This window comes from Mytilus galloprovincialis, chromosome 6, assembly GCF_965363235.1.
Source record: "Mytilus galloprovincialis chromosome 6, xbMytGall1.hap1.1, whole genome shotgun sequence".
In the NCBI taxonomy this organism is placed as follows: domain Eukaryota; kingdom Metazoa; phylum Mollusca; class Bivalvia; order Mytilida; family Mytilidae; genus Mytilus; species Mytilus galloprovincialis.
Genome location: NC_134843.1, coordinates 87,914,487 through 87,937,950, shown reverse-complemented (window position 1 = coordinate 87,937,950; position 23,464 = coordinate 87,914,487). Strand labels below are relative to the sequence as shown.

The following is a 23,464-nucleotide window of genomic DNA, read 5'->3' as shown; positions in this document are numbered from 1 at the left end:
ACAACTACTGTACATCAGTTACTGTCTGTCAGTGTGTATTCTATTAACAAACGACAACTACTGTACAACAGTTACTGTCGTCTGTCAGTGTGTATTCTATTAACAAACGACAACTACTGTACATCAGTTACTGTTTGTCAGTGTGTATTCTATTAACAAATGACAACTACTGTACAACAGTTACTGTCTGTCAGTGTGTATTCTATTAACAAACGACAACTACTGTACATCAGTTACTGTCTGTCAGTGTGTATTCTATTAACAAACGACAACTACTGTACATCAGTTACTGTCTGTCAGTGTGTATTCTATTAACAAACGACAACTACTGTACAACAGTTACTGTCGTCTGTCAGTGTGTATTCTATTAACAAACGACCACTACTGTACATCAGTTACTGTCTGTCAGTGTGTATTCTATTAACAAACGACAACTTCTGTACAACAGTTACTGTCTGTCAGTGTGTATTCTATTAACAAACGACAACTACTGTACATCAGTTACTGTCTGTCAGTGTGTATTCTATTAACAAACGACAGCTACTGTACAACAGTTACTGTCTGTCAGTGTGTATTCTATTAACAAACGACAACTACTGTACATCAGTTACTGTCTGTCAGTCTGTATTCTATTAACATGTTTATTTGTTGACTGATGATTTTTCATTGCACCCTTTGTATTTTGTTTTCTGATTTTTCATTGCACCCTTTGTATTTTGTTTTCTGATTTTTCATTGCACCCTTTGTATTTTGTTTTCTATTTTCATTTATTGACAAAAGCCATTTAAATATAGGATCAGAAAATATCTAGTCAATAACCTGGTGTATAGTAGAGATAGAGAGACATTAATTAGTAAAGTTAACTACCGTCACATACTAATAATTACATAATCAATTTCTATACCAGATAGAAACACTTGACATAAAACCACAGAAAAAAATATCTCTGGAACTAAATGTCTTTCCTAAACCATAAATCAACTTCAATAGCTATTTGTTGTGTAAAACTCCTAGCAAACCAAATTTATTCCTGATCAAAATAATTGTCTGTACAAAATCAATATAGGTATAGGACCACATCAAAAGAAAATTGTGATAATTGGTGCATCAATGATACTTTGTATTCATAACTGGTGTATGATATCAGATGATGACAATAAGACTAATGGGTAGACTGCTCTTTATTGTTACTGAAAAACTCAAATCACTGGCTGGCTGCTGTCAGGTGGAATTTAATTTGTAGGATATAAATGTGGTTCATGAAAAACCTTGGTCATGACAAATTAGGCCATTCCAGACTAACTGAACTCATTTCAATCCAGCTGTGTATAAATTATGGAACTTTTTCATAACATATTTACTGGTGCCAGATTTTTAAGCAAGACAGACATTAATTGGTATAATATAAATGTCTCAAATGATAAATGTTGGTCTTTAAACAAATAAAGCCATTTCTTGGTTAATTGATGTAATTGCACTGAAGCTGACTGCTGTGTGTAAATTATACAAATTTTTTTTTATAATTTACCAGTGTCATACTTTTAAGAAAGGATAGATATGTATATATGTAGGACTCTAAAGTGCGATGGTACTCTAAAGTGCGATGGTCACGCTAAAGTGCGATGGTCTACGCTAAAGTACGATGGTGTCTCACTCTAAAGTGCGTTGGTTGTTTGTTCGCTAAAGTACGATGGTGTATCACGCTAAAGTGCGTTGGTTGTTTGTTCGCTAAAGTACGATGGTGTATCACGCTAAAGTGCGATGGTCCAAAGGGTAAGATTCGAGGGGTTAAAACATCGAGGTTAAAAAAGTTTTGCAAAAGCTAGTATGCTAAAGTATAACATATGTGATAGGCTTTATAATTTTCCGGTAGGCTTAAGTGATTGTTTCTAAATAAACAAGTTCGACGAAGTAATAATTGCTATGAAGGTACTAATTTATGTGTCGCAAAATATTAAATTTCATGTAAAATGAATTTTTAACCATTTGGAGCGTATTCATAGTATTGAATATTTGGATAATTGGTATATATTGTCGTTCACACCAATGTTACAACCTTCCTTACAGTCGTCATTGAAAACTTATAAATACAAAATTCGTTCATTGTCGGAATATGCAACATTGTTATTCTTTTATTTATAAGCTTTTAATCATGTCAAATGCGATAGAAAGGCAATGTTCGCCTAGCTTCCTTTTTCTTAGCGAGAACAAATACATGTTTTATTTTCCTACAATGTACAGTACAAACAAACGTTTAAGCAGAAAATTTATAATTCACACCTGAAAACATGTATGTCTATTTTACCGTTGGACGTATCTTTTATTAAAATCGACAACATTTTAACGAGGATCAAAAAGTAAACTGCCACATAAACAATGCTTCAAATGTATCCGTTTGCTTCTAATAGAAGCAGGATAAGTATGCGTAAACTGTTTTGTATACATGTATTTAGTTAATTTGTTCACTACAGAATACAAGTCCTTCCAGCACTCGAAAAAAATAAACATTGCGCTACAGCCGACAAAGAACGGTTAAGTTTAAATCAATTACTAGTATTAAAGTCATGGACATTTATTGAAAAAATTGTTAATAAAATATTCTGAATCTATCTTCCGGCATGTTCATTTTTGGTTTGTATAAACGACTGATAACGTCATAATCAAACTACGTTTCTTACGTCTATACTTTCGCGGACCATCGCACTTTAGCGTGTGGATGCATCGCACTTTAGCGTATACCATCGCACTTTAGCGTGACCATCGCACTTTAGCGTCCCCATCGCACTTTAGAGTCCTACATATATACATAGAAAATAATTATTAATATTGAGCAAAAAAATCCTAAATGAAGAAATTATGTCACTTCTTTTTTGCTTGATTCCCATTCAGATTTGCTTTCATACATTATCAAAGAGAAAATGTGGCAAAAAATCAAACTGAATTATGTACAAAACAATAAACGAATATACAAATATATACATGATACACAGCAACAAACCAAACCCATTGAAGTACAGGTTCCTCCTGACTTAGGATTGGCACACACAGAATGTGGCAGTGTTCAAACCATGTTTGTTGGCACCTAACTCAATAACATCAATGAACTGTATAGACACGCTGTCCCTCATTGAAGACAGTATGTGCACCGTTAGTTTGTTTTGCTTTTTTTGGTGTTTTTTTAGTCTTTAGTTTTTTTTTATTGCAAAAAACAAAATTTATATAAAATCATGGAATAAGTGCCATATTTATAATTCCTTTGCAAATTTGTATGGTATCTGAGAGTTATAAATACACAATACATTTTACTTTAAATGTCTTTTTTTTAACATCAGACCAAATTTTTGCCTCACTAATGAAGATGTCTCTTAGTTAAAGAAATTGTCTGCTCTCCATCTTGAAAATGATAGATGTTACATAGTACGTGGGAGGTCAACACAGCTGGGATATTGATTTTCAGAAGACTGATCATTTAAAACTGTCAACAGATATAAAATCACAATATTGATTACTGAGCTGTAGAACATATGGAAATAATACATTAGGGTTTTTTTTCAAAGGAAAAACAAAATCAAATTGTTAATACAACTTTTATGATTAGAGCGTCACTGATGAGTCTTCTGACGTACACAAGCATATCTTTGATATTTTTTGAATGTCTGGCTCAGCATGTATGTATGCCTACAGCAAATGATAAAACTGAATGTCTGGCTCAGCATGTATGTATGCCTACAGCAAATGATAAAACTGGGATATAAATATCCTGTTTGTAGTAAGTTTGTATCATCACCTGTGATCAGTTTCACAAACTTACGAATAATGTTGATCCAATCTCATGAACAATTCATTATACTAACTAACATTCATCTTCAGTAATAAGATTTTCTTTTTGAACTGATCACTGGTGTGTTTTTAAGGGCTAGAATATGTATTTTCTAACATTTCCACTGAATCTTGCTGTTAGTAAAATCCCTGCAGATTTGCAGTAGACTGAAACAGTGGTTGATATAGAAATTTTCATATGGGGGGACTGGGGGCACTGATAAACCTTAGTGGTAGCCCCTCCAGTCATGCTTCAGTGATTCCCTATATAATCAACCAAATTTTTCCCACAAAAAGGACAGCCTGGATCTGCCTATGTGAAAGGTCTTCTGATCACTTGTATGTTTTAAGGACTAGGATATATTTTCATTTCTAACATTGCCACTGAATCCTGGAGTTAGTAAAATCAATGCATACTGACAGTAGACTGAAGGGTTTCAAGATGACTGACAGTTTTTCTTTTGAGCCCCTACATGTATGGTAAGGTCTATTTTGTCAATGTTTAAGGTTTCAAATTGAAGTCTTTCAGTTTTTTAGTTAAATATATCTGAACATTAATATGCATTATAGTTGTATAATTCCCTGAAATTGCTTTTCTTTCCCAACAACACTGATGTTTACACTGAGGTTTTTTATTGTGTTACATTATACATGTAAATGTACTACACACATGCAAGCATTATGCTGTAATATATATTTCTCTTTATCATGTAACCTCGCCTTTTTAATGATTAAATATTATATAGGTTAACGGGTTAGAAAACTCAGATCAAATTAAATGACTCCAGAAATTGAATTGTCATATTATCAGCTTTCTATTGTAGCAGTCAGTGGATTGATTCATGTAACACTTGAGGGTAGCACTGCTATTTCTGTTCATGGAATTGATTAATCTACACGCTCAGCTACAATGTATACCAGGGCAATACAAACACAATCCAATGTTACATTCTTGTTTAATATTGTATACATTCAATCTTCATAGTTTGATTGATAACAACCCTAAAGTCATATTTTGTTTTCTGAGTAAACACTTTTTAAAATTATTTTTTTTATAACAACTTGGGACTTCCATGTACATGATGTATTTGGTTTATGATATTGACATATATAATTTCATTTATGTCATCAAATAAAGAATAATAAAGATCCATGAATTTTGCATTTAAAACAAATAGCACAAGTCATGCTATGGTATATGCCATGCAAATCTTTGCAAAAAAGTGAAATTAATTCAGAATAATTTTTTGCTAGTGTAAATCTGTATCAAGAGGGGCATTCAAGAGGATCTAAAATAGTCAGGATAGCAAAAATTTAAGGTACATGTACAAATGTATAAACTAAAATATATACCTCTGAAACCAAGGAATCAGACAGAATTTTCTTGAAATTGACTTTCAAAATGACTAAACATGGCTAAAACCATTAAAGAAATATAAAAGGTCTGAATTTTAGAAAAAGAACATACATTGTTACAAACCTGCATCAACAATGATCCATCAGGTATTGTGATTCGTATACAGAATTTTTGGCCAGCGTTCCACCTGGATACAATATGGACATCCTCAATACTAGAATACAGCACAGAACTATCCATCATTCCTGTTGGCTGAAAATATAAAATCAGGTTCAATAATTATACAATATACAATAACAAGTAATAATAGCTGTAAATGGCCACCTTTTTAAGACCTAACAAATCTGACCTCTACATTTAATTGCTTTAGAGGATAGTTTCTAACAAATTAACCTACATTTCTTTTGGAGGCAGATTTTAAAATTGGCTGTAAATCAGAATGATAGATTCTAGTGGCCATGTTTTCCATTCTTCAGAACCAAATGGAAAGCAATGCCAAGTTACCACCTTATGAGCGTTTAAAAAATACATTTGTGGATGGTCTTCAGATAACCTTGTTGTTTGTTTGGAATGAGACGAATTGACTTTAAGTTAGTATTCTTTGTTAACATATATGTGCCCTTGAAAAAGACTTTAGTTTTATTTCTGTGTTTCAAATATATGTTCCTTCTATGTTTTGTACCATGCAATAATCTGGACATAATTATAGTAAAACTTCTTGTTCAACATCTTTACTAAGCAAGTATAAATAGCAATTTGAAAAAGACTGAACTTAAAATACCTCTTTCATAAATCAGATGGTAATGCTAACAATGTAGCAAAATGGCTTCCTGTTAGAACTAGCACGCTAAATGCATCACTAATAAAATCAATATCAAATAAGGAAATCTCACAAATGAAGCATATCTGTTTGTTAAAGTTAAGTTTTTTATTCATTTGTCTCATGGGAATCTTCCTGGTTTTAAGTGTAAAAAAAAACATTATGATAATAATAATTATCATGATTATAAATACTGTGGATTCATTTATTTTAGAAGGTATTAATTTTCTTGGTTTGGGGCATCTTCGCTAGCCAATGATCGTAACCCTTGGCTAGCGAAGATGGGTTTGAGGAAAACTTAGATATATTTTAGATTTTTAATTTTCTGGTTTTGGTAAATTTTGCATACATTCCATTTAAATTCATGGTTCCCCTGTCATGTCTGTATCCACCAAATCCATGAAACAGTCACAATATTGTTACACTAGAATCACAATAAAAGCATGTAACAAAGGGGATTTCAAGAAGAGACATATGATAGTATTGTTATAATTCAATCTTTATAGCTACTGTTCTTAATACAAAACCATCTGCATTATCTGATTTTTTTTATATGTAAATTTTAAAGCACAAAACGGTTGACATGAGCGACTTGGAAAGTAGAAATAGTAAACATTCTAAGCCTCAAATTTCTTTTCCAAAAACACAATTGTGAACCATATTTATTTTCACAGATACTTTTCGGAAGCACTAATTTAATTATTCTGGTTGACACTTGCATATAATTTGTTTTTCACATTTTTTTTCTATTTTCATGGTAATTTATATGTAAGTAGTTCATTTGTGAATTTTACATTAGGTTAAAGTATAAATGAAGGGTATCTAGTTCTTTTTTAAATAATTTCCTCATAGCTCAGGTGTTCAAAACATCAATTAAAGGTCAAATCAAATGTCATATCTAAAAGTACATTGAACAACAGCAGCTGCAGCCTCTAAGGAGAGAAATCAAACTGACAAAGTGATTGAAATCACAGGAGGATTGGAAGATGTTGTGTGCATAATTTCGATCATATTAATGAGTCTGATTGATTATGATGGTGAACAACAAAATACCCTGATTTACTGACATGACTGAAGTTTTTAAAATGACAACCGAAAAAAAATCTGTAGAAAAAATGATTTAAATGTGTGTCAAATGCCAGTGACTTACTTAATTCGTATACTTTTTTTACAAAACCATGAACACAGTTTCAAGTTTAAAATACATGTATACAACATATTAAAGCATGGGGATGATAGACAAAGGAACTTAAATGCATCAATCATCTTTGAAGACCAAATTTACCTGTACATGATTGTTTTTTTTGGTTGCTTATTGATTTTGATAAAAATTTAATCCTACTGAAGATAATTATAAATGGTTGTAGGGTAATTTTCAATTCCATAAAAAAATTACTATAATTAAATCTACTATTTCCTCATGGGTTACAAGTGTAGGATTTAATAATGTCCCTCATGAAAAAATGTCCACTGGACACATTTTCATAGTAAATACTGTCCATGGACAATATATACATATTTAAATGTGTCCTGGACACAATTTCCTATGAAAATATGTCCTCAGGTATGAAAAAAGTGTCCATGAACATGGACATGATTCACAACCATAATATTGTCCAGGGGAACATTTTTTCACAGGACATTGTGTCCGCCAGGGCATTTTTTGATATGATTAAAGTATTAAATGATATTCATTGCCTTGTTATTACTGGACCCATTTTAACTTTTAATTGCGACCTTTAATTGTTACTTTGACATAGAGTTGTCTCATTGACACTCAATTATCATCCTTATCTTCATATCTATATCTACTAATATAATATATACATGTATAATTCAAACTCAAATAAGTAACAGATGCTGTCAGTATTATTTTCCTTGGGGGACACAAGGATTTGTATAATCCTTGGGGACACAATTTATTAACATTCACTACAAAAATGTGTTCTGTAGATGGACCATTTTTCATATTTGTTGCTGTAAAATGCTGTCCACTTAGGAGACAATATTTCATGGCAATGGACATTATTATTTATTTTCAATTGCATTCTTCTCTGACATAATAAATATAGTAAAGATCTTCAGATTTAAACTTCCTTCTTATTGTTATTCTATCATTGTCATTTAATCATTTGCCGGAAATTTCTTAGAACTTAAATTTCTCTATATTCACTTCCATCCATTATTTGTTTGTTTACATTTGTATATTATTCAATTTCGCATCAATCCTTCACATTTTAATTAAAATTCAAGTATAATAAAACTTTTTAATGACCTTTGTATTACTTCCCTTGGTCGGAGGACACAATTTAATAGAAACTATTATGAAAATTTGTCCTGTGGGTGGACACTATTTCATATCTATTGCAGTAAAAATCTGTCCATTTGAGGGACACTATTCAATGGCAATGGACATTATTAAATACCCAAATTCTATGAAAAACTGTCCTCATGGACACTTTTTTACAGGACACTATTATGTCTTACACATGGTCTTTAAACCTACCCTCAAGCTCCTCTACTCTAATATTTTGTTCTATTGTTTTAAGATGTAGAATTTTAAAACATACATGTGTATTCAGCAAATTCTTTAAAAGGTGAACATTTCAATTTTAGTAGGTTCATTATCTTTTTCCTAAAAACATTTGGAATTTACAATGAGCATATATGATGGACTGTGAGAGAATTATCAAAGGATTTGATTCAATTTGGATTTCAAAATTTTTATGGAAACTCAGGCTTTTGAACATTAACTTTTCAACAATAAGCCACTCATCTTTACTGTAATTCTATTTTACAATCAGAGTTTGTGAACACTCTTCAAATTAAACAAATCTTTTCCTGTTTTAAAGTATACAAGTGTACATGTACATGTCAAGGCTTAGAAAATAGGAAAGGTGAGCTTTACAGAGCCCTACAACAGTTTCACGCTTACATGTAGTACAAAAAGTTGATACGTTTCTGACATTGTTCTTAATAAATATTGTTTATTTTCTGCAGCTAAAAATTGCTACAATTACATGTGTAGTTTTTAAAAGTAAACATATGAAAATATTTTCCATCCCCAAGCAAGTACAACATATATATGTACAAGATTGGGGGGGAGAAGTAATGTGATACAGTCATTGCACTAAAATATCCCTTTCCTACTATATTTGGTATATTAAGTCAAGAGTTATGCATTTTTCTTGTAGTTTCAAGCAATTCACTAATATTATGCATTAATAACTGATGATAATTTTAACACTGTTTATAATTAAGGCACACAATGCCCAATTGCCATTTGCCTTTTTTTTTTTAAATTTATCTTTCATTTCTTTTTCGACATGTGATGCATGTAATCATGTGTAATAGTATTCTTTTCCCTAATATTTTTAATGTCATATTGGCTTAATATGGGTTTTGTCAATTTAGTCGCCTGTGGAGATTTGTCTCATTGGCAATTACAAAATGTATACCACATCTTTTTCCATCAAGTTCACTATAGTACATTGCATCTAACAGAACATGAAATTTTTATTGCTTAGCATTAAACAACTATCAATCAATCAATCAATTAATAAAACATATACAGTATATTACTGATGCCACTGATTTGTGTGATATAAAGAACATAGCAATTGAAAAAGTCCTTTTTACCAAATAACATTTTAGTATACACCTTAATAATGTTACACCAAGCATTTACAGTATGGTGAGTCCTATTTAGGTCTAAACGTGATGCGAATTGCCGATTTTTTGTAAGCGTGACACATGAAAGTCTAATTATTGGGCTGTAAAATGGGAAATGAAGTCATAGGCGGGACACAGGAAATTACAAAAAAAATGAGAATTGCTTATGTACATAGTGTTAGGGAGATACAGGAATCTGACAAAACAGTAAGCGGGACCCAGGATCAGAACCCCCCAAACGAGACCCCCTTTATGATATTCCAAAATATCAAATGGATATGTCAGAGCTGTACATGCTCACAATAGCCTACAAAACTTGGAAGACAGGACATATTTTTCAAAGTTTTTCATGTGTCACAGTAAATTAATATTCCACTTAGAGTGGGGGGCGCATATTCGCCGGGGACACAATTTCGCCGTTTTATGATTTTGAGGTGTAAAAACTTCAAAGGATGGCTGAAATTGAAGAAATATGCCGATAAATTATAATTTTATAACAAATATGATTTTTTTCTAAACTAAAACAAAATTGCGGCACTTACTGCATAGGACCGAAAAACGGACAACAATTTTCGATCAATTTCCTGAATGAAAAACACAATTTTCAAAGAAGTTTTTCTTAGTAATTTTTTGACTGATTGGCCTAAACTTCTGTTTTTTACGCCTTTGAAATGTCTACTGTTCATGTATAATGAAATTTATTTGATAAATATTATATAAAGCAGCAGTTATTTGGTTTTAAATAAACACCCTTTAATCTAACTTTACAGAGGATTGATTATTTTCAAACAAACATGTTTTCAAGCTTAGAAATGTTTTGTATTTGAAGTTATCTTCATATCGAAATATCAGTATACTTCAAAAACATATAGACCTGAACATAAACTGTAGAAAACATGGAAAGATATGGCGAAAATGAGCACCCCACTCTAATATAAAAAAGAAGATGTGGTACATTGTATGACTAACAATGAGACAACTCTCATTAAAGTACATTTGTAGTATTTTTACACTGCTCAGGAGATTAATTAAAATTGCAGTGTATTTCTATACAAATAATTGAAGAATTTCATCGATTTGATTAATAGGCCATAACAATGACACTTGAGACAGCTTTTAATTAGTTTTGTAATTTTTATATAAACTGTAATACCTTATATAGTATGAATAAATACATACTTTAATGAATATTGTTTTAAAAAAAAATACAATAAATGTTTTCATTTGCAGAAAAAAAGGTTGAGATTTCCTTTTAATGTCAAATGTCACTTGTAAAACTGTCAACAATTAAGCACAGGATATACGTGTACATGTATACCAATGTACCATGATAAATATGTCTCTGTTCAACATGAAGATACAGTTTCCGCTCACATCTGACATATTACTTAATCTTCAGTTCACAGATATTATGTTAACATGTTAAAATCCATGTAAAATGCTTTACCTCATGTGCAGGCCCTGTATGTTTTCTTAATTCTCATATACATTATTAACATGTACAGTAACACCTACTTTGTACAAAATGTAGCATAAAAAGTGGTTGGTTTTTTTTTTTAACAATGATTTAGATCATTCAAAAATTATGCACAAAACGGATAATATGCTAAAGTACAAAAGTACAAAAAGTACAATTTAAAGTATTTTTGAGCAGTCAGAATGTTGATTATCTCTCTTTCAAAATAATAACTTTATGCAATTTTAGCCAATGCAAGAGTCAAGCAATTACATGCTATTTTTTTAGTGGGTTTTTGTTTTTAGGGAGGGGGGCTAAAACAAGTCCTACACATTGTTAGAGCTGTACATTTTAGCTCCTTATATTGATATTTTTTGGCCTATAATTGTATTACACTCTAAGATAAAATGGCCAATGCTTTAGCATGCACTCCCCTTGCTACAAATGTTCTATTGTATTTTGGGTATAAAACAGAGGTGATACATACCAATTGCAAAGGGACATTAAAGCAAAGTAAAGAGAATTGCACTTTAATGATTGTGTTTACCAATTGTAATCTAACTTAAGAAATAAGCTACAATGTACTATGTGTAATGTAACTGAACTGCAGGATTATTCTGACATTCATTTATTTATAGTCTAAATGATAAAAGTAATTCACAAGGAATTTAAAAGAGGTTTTACATGTACTTATAAATTATTTTTACTTGAGTAAGACTCAAGTGCAAAAAGATTGATTGCAAATTTCCGTAATAATCCAAAAATTATAATATTTTACAAGCTTTCATTCACATTTAACAGTTAACTCAATGATTTGTATAGTGCCACTCTACAAATCCTTGGTTAACTATAAAAATGTAAACATATGTATTTCATTTGACTGTCAGACACACCAGAGGTATCCTAGCCAATGAATACATATAAAACTATTTTAAAGATGCCATTAATTTAATGGTGTGAGCCCAGAGACAAATACATTTAGCCACTTGTCCCAGGTAAGAGTATAGAAAAGCCAGTTTATATAAATAGTTTGGCTTGTAGAAAAAAACAAGGATGGTTAAAGCCTTAACAATTTACAATGGTTTCGATTTCCGTAAACAACAGGGAATTGGACACATAACTTTAATATTTGTTCATTATTAGCAATTGAAATTAATCAGTTAACGTAGCAAGTAACAAATATCACCTAATTATGATGCAATTGATTTGTACTTTTCACAATATTTATAAACATTGATATTTTCACCGTCATGGTCCAGTTGTATCCCTGTAAACAAACCAACTTACCGTAGCCGAACATATTTCTGTTTTGTCCAGATAAATTTTGTGTACTTCCCATCGTCTTAAATATCTGGAGTTCATAATCTTACTGACAATTGTTCGTGTGTGATTTAATTTACAAATTGGGATATCTCCTTCATTAATTAATTTATAACGCGGTCCCTGAATCGGTTTTGTGTTTACTGAATTCTGTGAAATCAAACTACTGAAACTCGTTCCGCTGTCATTTCTTTCAAAGATTCGTCTATTTTCGAGAGGTGTTATCTCACAATCCTCATCTTCCTCCTCCTCATCATCGTCCTCAACATTGTCTCTTTCCTCTTCATCATGTTCATCGTCATTTGAAATGTTGATCGTAGGCGCATCATCGGCTGTGCTATCCTCGCACACATCTGCGATCCCGATGGTCGCCATGTTCACTATTTCACCCTTTTCGACAATATTTTCCCCTGTTACTCCACTAAAAGCCACTAAAGGGTTACAATATCTGTAAATACAAGCCAGCTTGATCGTTTTCCGGTGTCAACCGTTATGAAACTGTCGTACTTCTTACATTATCCACGAATATATCTCCATTAATTGATGGAATACACAGCCATTGTGATTCTAATACACATCCAATATTGTCCATATCACGTGACTAGTGACGTGAAACGGGACATTGTTTTCATATTTAGCATAATGTGTATTCATTGTATCCAAATAAATTTCTCTGTAAATCAAAAGTTATCATTGTAATTATTGTAATACATTTTAATTAAATTTTATTTTGTCTTAAAAAATATATTACAGTTGGTTTAAATCATAGTTGTTAAATAATTTCGGCCCTCCAGCTCCTACGCACACGAGGGTAAAATTATAAGAAAACACAAGTTAAAATGCAATTTTAGATATATCGTCGAACTTCATAGTATACTGACACCAAATTAAGCCAGCTAATGACTTATTCAATTATGTTATCATCTAAAAGCTAAAAGAGTGTAAACATGTTTATAATATATAACCCCGTCGCATTTTTGCGCCTGTCCCAAGTCAGGAGCCTCTGGCCTATATTTTTTAGGGGCCAGCTGAAGAACGTCTCCGCGTGCAGGAGTTTCGTACTGCATTGAAGACCCATTGGTAGACTTCGGCTTTGGTCTGCTCTTTGGTCGAGCTGTTGTCTCTTTGACAATTCTCAATTTTATACTCTCCATATTGTTTCTACAATTGAATGAAAGTTTGGACTGTGCTTTCTAGTTTAACAATAACTGATGACCACGTAGCATTCAAAGCAGAAAAATGGGCTGAATCATTATTTGTCAATAGACATGCTATAATTCAATATATGCGATGCCTCTTCTTAATTATTTACTCTAAGCTGAGCCTACTATGATCTAAGCGATACACACTTAAAGGACCCCATTGAAAATAAAAGCGGAAACGCTATCAATCGGTTTGTCATTGGAAAGGATATCTCTTAACTCTCATTGCATTTTAGCCTTGACATAAATGTTATATTTCACATATGCACATCTTATCAAACTATATTGGTATAAATACTTGATTTCGATCACTAAATCAATTTTACCCTTTTACCTTTACGAGGCGTGTAGAATATTGATTGGAAATAGAGGCCGGTTTTTAGAGTTTTCATGTCAAACGTATAAAACGGAAAGGATTGTGTTCACCCATTTGTAATTCTTACAAAAATAGTATATATAAAAAAGTCTAAGTGGAACGAACACTCCGATACCTCTGTCAGATGACCTAGAGTTCATGTTTTCCAGGTCATTCAAAATAAAAAACGACAAAAAAGGGTGTAAATTCTGTATTTATTTTCTATTATTATGTAATCAGGCTATATAGTGAATTTTAAGAAAGTCACTTCTAAGGCAAAAAGGTGAAAATAGTTGCATGTATAACTTGATGATACATGCTCCAGTGTAACCATATTGATTATTCACTTAATTCTGGACTTTCACATTTATCTATCAGTCCAAGCTGAGAATAATTTTTGATTTTTAATAAAATTACTAAATTCTTACCTGTGAGGCAGCACACCAACGACAAAAATAACAAAAAGAAATATTAAGCAGTCAATATACATTGAATAAAGGGAGATACATTAGCACGATCACATTACCATGGTAGTTATAGCGGTGCAGACTAGATTTCATTTGGCTGAGTACATAATTTAAAAAAAAATGGTGAGGTATACGTCAACGCCAGAGACAGCATCACAACTACCCAAAACTAATGACATCAGACATTCCAAATAACAACTAAATAAGATATGAAATATGTTAAGACAACAATTGACGAGGTCCTGGTACCGGGACGGGTACACGAGTATTAATCTCGATTGATGGACTGTCAAACACTATTTCAGAACAGACAATCAAAACCAGTATACTTATCGTTGAAGGGAGAGCACTCTAATCTAACTGAACAAACAAATTGGAAAACGAATTTATATAAATAAAAAAAAAAAGGAGATGCCATGTGGTATAATTGCCAATGAGACAACTATCCGCCAAAGTTTAAAGTTCAAATGAATTTATACCGTTTAAAAAAATATCGAAGTTGCAGTAAGCCAGCGAGTCAATAGCAAACATATTGTTACAACAATATCATAGTGTCTTTTTGGAGAATCGAAGGAGATGGTTTCGACCAATGATAATTTGAAATAAGAATTTGTATATTTCGTAATTCTTTGCGAAATTTACGTGTAATCTACACATTTATTCTTTGATTTTCCGGATATTTGAGGGCCCTCATGGGGTTTTTGATTATGTGATTACTTGGCCGTTTTTTTAATGATTATTTGATTATTAAGCCAAATATTTCATGATTATTTGATACCTAGGACTGTATTTTTAGTTTATGATTATTTGATTACTAAAGATAAGCAAATATTTAATGATTATGTGATTATATTGGCAAAAAAATGGTGATTATGTGATTACTAGGACCCCCCATGAGGGACCTCATATTTGAATTGCAAAATATCGGAAACTAAAAATGATAAGTGGATCGTATTTTCAATATTCATATGCAGTTGGTCGTGCCAAAGTTACAAGTTTACACCATTTATATAACTGTCTCATGATTATCTTAATTATAAAGTACAAAAACTAACTTACACTTTATTTGAAATTGTAACCGATAACAAGACTTGCTAAGAATTTTAAACGTTATATGACGTTACATGTATATGAAAAAAATTGGATGAATGTCGCACAGGCACTTGTCTCGGATTTTTTTTTTCTGAGACAAGTGCCTGTGGAATTTCGGTTCACATAGCATTTTTAAAACCCTTATTCATCATATTCAAACGTTTAATCTCGGTTTTGTTTTGAATTCCGGTATATATAAGCCTACCGCATCTTTTCATACATAATTTCATGGTTTTGGATAAGAATGTTTAGCTAAGCGATCCTGAAATTCTTCAGAAATTGTGTGCTGAGAAACAAATGCGTGACGTCATGGTAATTAGCCTCTATCATTTTGACACGCCCACATATAAATACCTAGTATATTTAATTTTTACTACTGTTACTCGTTTTAAAAATCATTATCTTCATAACAAACCATAAATAAATGAATAAATTGCCCTGTATTTCTAATAGATCGAACATTCATCTAGTGTTTCGTGACACTGTAGATCTAAAAATAAAAACCTTTCCGCTTCAGACTATTGTCAATTTTTACGTGATATCTGCGAACGATATAAAAATTAACACAAAGAAACTGACTTGAATGCTTAAAATAGATAGATACTGACAATATTTAAATTCAACAGTAGTAAATTAGTGAGGCACAGTGAATGAGTGCAGGGGCGTAGCTTACGTTGAGGCAACCGAGGCAACTGCCTCAGTAAAAAAAAAGAAAAAAAATATTTTCCTTCACTGTATTTTCTTTTAAATGATTATTGCAGCAAACTGGCTACTAAAAAATAATGTAGCAACTTGATATGTCTTGTTGGCGCGGTTATTGATTCATACCCTTTACGAATTATTAAAGACTTATGGGAACATTTGAATTAATTTTCCCTCCTCTACTTGGAAATACCCTTTACGGTAGTTTTCTGTAATTCAAGTTTGTCAGAGTAAAAGGAAATCGACAACAGATTTATTTTGTCCTACCCCATTGCAAGCGAAAACAGTTAGTAGAATAGATGAGGATGCAACTCACGAGTCTCCCGATCAAATCACTTTACCACTGAATTAGGTCAATTAGTTAATTTTGCGTCAGAATAATTTCTAGTACATTGTATATGAGGGCCTGGGTGAGGTTTCAAGAAAATAGAAATATCGGCTCTGAAATTAATTTAAATTTGAAAGAATATGGATTTAAAATGGTGCTAAATTATAAAATAAAGGAAAATCAAATTATGGGCGACAATGATTAAAAAATAAATATTTGATAATCACATTCTAAGCATTCAAACCCTCATTTATAAGTGTTGACATGTTCCCCTACGACTATGTTCATTGACTTTGGTACTAAACAGAACAAAATATGCATTTACATTTATACATTATAGTGCACAGAAAATAATTTATAAGATGTGGTTCACAAGTTTTATTCTCGCTATTTTAAATTCATAGTACGTTTTCACAAGCAGGGAATTTAAAATATTTAAAGGAATCACTAATTCCAGAGAAATATGTCTGTTTAATAGTTAATACATAATGTCAGTTTATATATAAAAAAAAATCAACCAAATACTGTTCATTTATAATGAAGACTTCAGAATACAGTAAATGTTAGTTATTCGCCGGTTGTCATGTTCATCGTGAATGAAAAAAAAAGTTAAAAATCATTCAATATGTAATTTCAAGACCTTCGAAGGAACACACCACGAAAACAAGTGCCTTGCTACACTTTACATGTAAAATATGTTTTTCTCCTTGTTTATCCTGAAATTTGTTTGTTCAATCCAGCAGTCATTTTGTGGGGATTATCTATGATTCGTTGATTCGTGACCTACGACCAAACAAATTATCATCACAAAACTTATTACAAATAAACCTTAATATTTGCGTTTTTTTTTTCTGTATTGAACATTTTGTACAGGTTTCTTCTATCCACCGAGCAAGGTCATGATTTCTTGTGATATGACGTGTGATGTACAGCCAACTATATTAGAGTGTACTACGGCTTGGAAATATATTGGGAGACATTAGGCATTTGAGCTGGCTTTCTGCTGGGAACAGTATGTATATATGTCCCTGCTTTCTGTAACTGCTAGCAAGTCAGGACTTTTCATTGGTTGTCTAATGTGATACCTTCACCGTCGTATTTTTTTATTTTTATAGCTTTGAGTATAGATAGTAAGGCATAATTAACATTATTATGATGAAATAACATTGAACAGCAACTATTTTTTAACGATTTTTTCTTGTTCAGATTGTAAAAACCTCTATAGCTTCAGGGGAGCTGCGCCCCCTGACCCCCTGCCTCGGTATAAACAGAAGGCAAGCTACGCCACTGGAGTGCATTTGAAAAGGAAAATATATATATATTTTTTTGTATATAAAACTGATAAGCAATAACAAAAGACGATAACAATGATTTACAACTGCTAACATATATATGCTTTGCGATGCCAAGTGCATCTCTGGCAATATCAATTTTTTATCGACATAGGACATCATATTAGCTGGAATATTATATTGTAATATATGTTGTCCGTCGGAGGTGCGGGACGTTTGCAATGTTTTATGCACATTTGCACTCAGTCTTTTATAGTAAAGACGTTTGTAATTTAATGGGCGTTTGCAATTTTTCATATGAGCTTTTCTTTTTATTTTCTCAGGTCTTGCTTGTCGTTGTCTCCTCATGAGGTCTTTACGTGCACTTTATACGTTGGATGTGAACGGAGGATTATTTAAGTCTGAGAAAAGTGAATTATTTTCTTGTTGTAATTTGCTTAGAACAGGCTTTCAGTACACGCGAGTAATCTGTCTGGTCTTTTTGATAGCAGCTTCTTTGGTCAGTTTATGAGGCGGATTCTTTCCAATTTATTTTGATAAGTTGCTCATATATTGTGATGTTACACACGTGTCTAAGGTTAGGTTGATATTGAGCGCCCAAAAAATATTTTCCCGCCACTTTCCGTTTATTTGACTGTTTAAAGTCATCGCTGGTTGCTGTCTGTCATGTTTGGTTTTTTTTTTTTTTTCTTTTTTTTTTTTTTTTTTTTATCATAAATCAACATTATTTTGCGATATCTTTGCACATGAAGCTTTTACATTTATACTTTGAATCTAGATAAAGGAAAGCAGCTCATATAAAATACTTTTAGATAAGAGTAACATGAAGTAACTATACTCTTTATTACTAGATAAAACAAAATCATCAACGCTAAATGAAATCACAATAATATTAACATTCTTCATTCATTTCAGAATTATGTTAATTCTATAGAAAAATGAAAAGGATGACATAACTGAACACTTTACCTCAGAAATTACAGTGGAAATGTCAAGATAATGTCCCCAAAAAATACATCAAATCATTGACAAATGTTTCGTGCTTGTAGACCTTGTCTCTCTGATGACAAGCGACAAGTAATGCCAATAATATAAGTCACATGATCTATTTATTGAGCTAAATTTACTTTTTTGGCAATGCAGGTTTTAAGGTTTGCAAGACAATGTTTTGTTAACTAATCTATGTTAATCATCGTCATTTTGCTTCGTTTCTTCTCTGAGGGGGGCAAGGGGTTTAACTGTTATGCTGTTATGGGGCAATTTAATTCTTTGTTATCTGTTATTCTGAAAATATATTTGCTGTTAGCTGTTATTGTCTTATTCATTGTTAGCTGTTATTGGGCTTTTAGTTTTTTTGTTATCTGTTATTGTGATAATGGATTTGCTGTTAACTGTTATTGAAAATTGGAATGTTAGCATTTTTTTGTCAGCCAATATTCGGTAGAAATTGAAGATCATTGGACATTGAGGTCTACCACTAGTAATATGTTGGTCCCGTATTCGGAGAAGGATTCCATTAACGTATACCCATTACAAAAGTGAGGTCCAGGACAATTCCAGTAAATCTTATGATTATCCTTTGTGATAAATTCCATTTTATTTGGAACATGTATTTAGAATTATCTTATTTTTTTGTATGAGGATAATGTTCCTTGTTTCCCGTGCCAACATATTAAAGCAGAACAATTATTATTATGACAAATATTCGTAAGGGTTCCGCGGAACCCAGTGTCTCGCCTACTCTTTCTGTTTATCGCAGGCTCAACAAAAATTAGGAAATAAATCAATGAAATATTCCTGTTGATACTATCTTTTGATTGTAAGAAGCTTCTGTCCAAGTTTTGTAAAATCCAGGATAGTTTATGAATCTAATAAATGTTTAAAAACTTTAACTGCAGACTGAATGTAATGTTAACTGGAAGAAAACAAAATTTCCTTCTAGATACTAGCTTTTGATCATAAACAAGCTTCTGTCTGTCCAAGTTAAGAACAAATCCAAAATAGTATAAGAAAGTTATTAAAATTTTAAAAAGTTTAACCACAGAGTGAATGTGTTGTTTCCTGGCAGCAAATCTAAGTCCATATAAAAGTAAAATATGAAAATATAGATTTAGTCATTTACAAAATTTCCTTCCTGATACTAGCTTTTGATCATAAACAAGCTTCTGTCCAAGTTTGGTACAAATCCAAAATAGTATAAGAACGTTATTAAAATTTTAAAAAGATAAACCACAGAGTGAATGTGTTGTTTCCTGGCAGAAAATCTAAGTCCATTGAAAAGTTTAATTCGGAAAAATGGATTTATTTTTTTTTACAAAATTTACTTCTGGATACTATCTTATGATCATAAACAAGCATCTGTCCAAGTTTGGTACCAACCGAGGATAGTTTAAGAAAGTTATTAAAATTTTAAAAACCTTAACCACAGAGTGAATGTAATATTTTCCGGTAGAAAAACTAAGTCCATTTATAAGTAAAATACGGAAAAAATGGAATTTTATTTTTACAAAATTTACTTCTGGATACTATCTTATGATCATAAACAAGCTTCTGTCCAAGTTTGGTACCAACCGAGGATATTTTAAGAAAGTTATTAAAATTTCAAAAACTTTAACCACAGAGTGAATATTTGTGGACGACGCCGACGACGCCGACGACGACGGAATGTAGGATCGCTTAGTCTCGCTTTTTCGACTAAAGTCGAAGGCTCGACAAAAAGGAAACATATGGCCAGGAATATCTGACAAGCATCTCAATTAAGGACTAGGTCCTTACTACCAGTTAACCTTTTATATAATATGGTACATTGACTCAGCTCTGTGATTCTTTTCAAAGCAGAACCAAACACATTGTACAATGAAAGTTCCAGTCATGTCCTGGGTCCCGAAGCAGCACACAGCTCATTACAAACAAAGATTTATTTCGTCTTCAAGCCATTGCTCCCCTACTAAACTATGTATTCTACTTACTAGTACACTTGGTCCAATCAATAGCCTGATAAAAAATTTAGCCTTTGAAAATAATAAGTTACTTTTGGAGTGTCAAAATTGGTTCGAGGTACTTGATAAATTGCATGCTTTTTTAGTTGGTGCTTTTGATTTTTCTACCCTATATACTGACCACTTTGCCTCATAGTCTTATTAAGAAAAATTCACACACCTCATTAAATGGGCATTTAGAAAAAGTCAGAATGCGAATATATATATTCAAACTCTTTTAGGTCATTTTTTAGTAGTAACAAACACAAGAACTATGTGAATTGAATACCATAACAGTGCTTGAATTTTTACTAGATATCATTTTTGTCTCTTTGGCATATTCCTCATTTCCATTCTATTTTATTACACACTATTTAAATTACAAGCATGTGTGAGTTTCTATAACTGTATAAAAATACATGCTGAAAAAAAAAGTATTCTATAACAAATAAACAGCTACGCCATGAGCGCATGATACGCCCGTCGTCCTTCTTGAAATATTCGATAACTTCTTTATGTCATATCAGATATTTATAAAAATTAAAAGGGAGCTTCAGTCAATATATATAAACAATACACCAAAGTTTCATGCGATCTGCTGAAATTTTTTTTGAGTTATTGACCGAAAACTGGAAAATACCACCTTTTTTAATGAATAAAACCCCTTAACTCAATAACATAAAATCTAAAATTAATGAAAATAGAAAGGGCGCTTACAACAATAGCTATAAACAATTCAGCAAAGTTTCATCAGAACTGCTGAAAACGTTTTTGTGTTAATGTCCGAAAACTGGAAAATCCCCCCTTTTTAATTAACAAAACTCCTTAACTCGGAAACATAAAATCTAAAATTTATAAAAATTGAAAGAGAGCTCATGTCAATAGATAGTAACAATTCACCAAAATTCCTTGCAAAATTGTGAAAGGATTTTTGAGATATTATCAGAAAACTGAAAAAAAACACCATTTTTATTGAATAAAACCTCATTACTCAGAAACTTAAAATCTGCAATTTATGAAATACGAAGGGGAGCTCACGTCAATAGATATAAACAATTTCCAAAAGTTTTATGGAAATTGGTTAAAGTGTTTTGGAGTTAATATTCGACATGTTGACGACAGACGAACAACAGTATCCCATGATACGTCCTGTAAACGAGCGTATAAAATATATTGAGTAGTAAACACATTCTAGATACATAATTTTAAAAACATGTTCATAGAAAATGGAATTCATTACAAAGGATTATACCCGTAATAAGAAATACTGGATTTGTCAAGGTCCCGATTTATTTTAATATTTCATTTACTGTTATCTGTTTTTGTCCATTTTAATTCCTTGTTATCTGTTATAAGCCAAATCAATTTGCTGTTTTGCTGTTATTGGGACCCCCTTGCCCCCCCCCCCCCCCCCCTCTTCTCTTTTATACCTATTCTAACATCGAACTCAGACTTCGTTTAAAATGATGTTTACTTTGCATATTTCTGTGTGTTAGTCATATAGAATCTTTCAAGTGCACATCCTAGCATTTTATTTGGCCATGGCATTGTCAGTTTCTCTTCCGACTAAAATGACTTTTAAATGTCCTTCTTGAATCTTTGGTCTCTTTTCATTACTGTGCACGCAATTATACTTTTATACATGTCATAGAAACGACACAATGACTGACAAGAAAGATCTCGTAATAAGTCTCTATACTTTGTGCGATACTAGGCGAAAGTGAACATACCTTATGGTCAGGTGGCTATTTGTAAATTGTAAACGTCTTATTTTCGCCCGCATAACAGTTATCTGCATGTCTCCTCTAGCACGACTTTAATGTGGACAGTAAATACCACAAGTCTTTGTGTTGACTATTGTATACGAAATACCTCAACTGTCAAAGATTCGGACCTGTTACCTAACACAAAGGACACTTTGTGAAAATAGCAAATAGTAGTAGATCTTCTACTGTTGGTTAAAGGAACGTTAAAGATAGTCTGCATTGGTAGAAAATCGTCTTCATAGCTATATAGGAAGTTATAAAACACTATGATTCTTTACTACACCTTGATATCTTCTACTTTTGTGATAAGGGTGAAAACAAATTAGTATTAAAACAAAACCAACGGAACTCATGTGTAATAGTGACCTGCTAAGCCCTCAACTGAATGACATAACCTAATAAGCAAAAGTAACCAACGTGATACCAATAATATACGACCAAAAAATTTTCAATTTTTGCGGTCGTATAACAAGTGACCTATTCATTAAATGAAACTAAGGCATTTAAAGGACATTAAATGACACTACCCTTATTATTAAGATTAGAGCTGTGTTGTGTCTTTTACCAGAAAAGAAAACCCTGTTCAATGTTGACTATTTAATGAATATAACTCTAGAAACAGTTGTAGCTTAATTTAGATCCCAAAAATGTTGTACAATCAGGGGTTTAATGTGTACAATCAGGGGTTTAATGTTGTACAATCAGGGGTTTAATGTCAACAACATACATTATTCGTGACAAATTAGAATATTTTTAGAACTAGAGTGAGCACACTAAAATATCTTGTCTTCTATGCTGAACATTGCTTTTATGTTGATAGTTCTAGATATAAAGTTTT

At 31.9% G+C, this 23,464-nt stretch overlaps 1 protein-coding gene across 3 annotated transcripts in view; it reads right to left on the bottom strand.

The window, feature by feature from the left end:
- The window catches only part of LOC143080608 (C-Maf-inducing protein-like), a 72,628-nt gene extending 59,592 nt beyond the window's left edge, over positions 1-13,036 (bottom strand). For 2 of the 3 annotated variants that reach the window (XM_076256531.1, XM_076256532.1), the window contains exons 1-2: positions 12,412-13,036; positions 5,288-5,428 (exon numbers count right to left, since the gene is read on the bottom strand). In XM_076256531.1, the coding sequence (XP_076112646.1) occupies positions 5,288-5,428; positions 12,412-12,819 (549 nt within the window). In that variant the 5' untranslated portion in view covers positions 12,820-13,036. The remainder of the gene's footprint in view (positions 1-5,287; positions 5,429-12,411) is intronic. The other variant, XM_076256533.1, reaches the window with a different exon arrangement.
- Between the last annotated feature and the right edge of the window lie 10,428 nt (positions 13,037-23,464).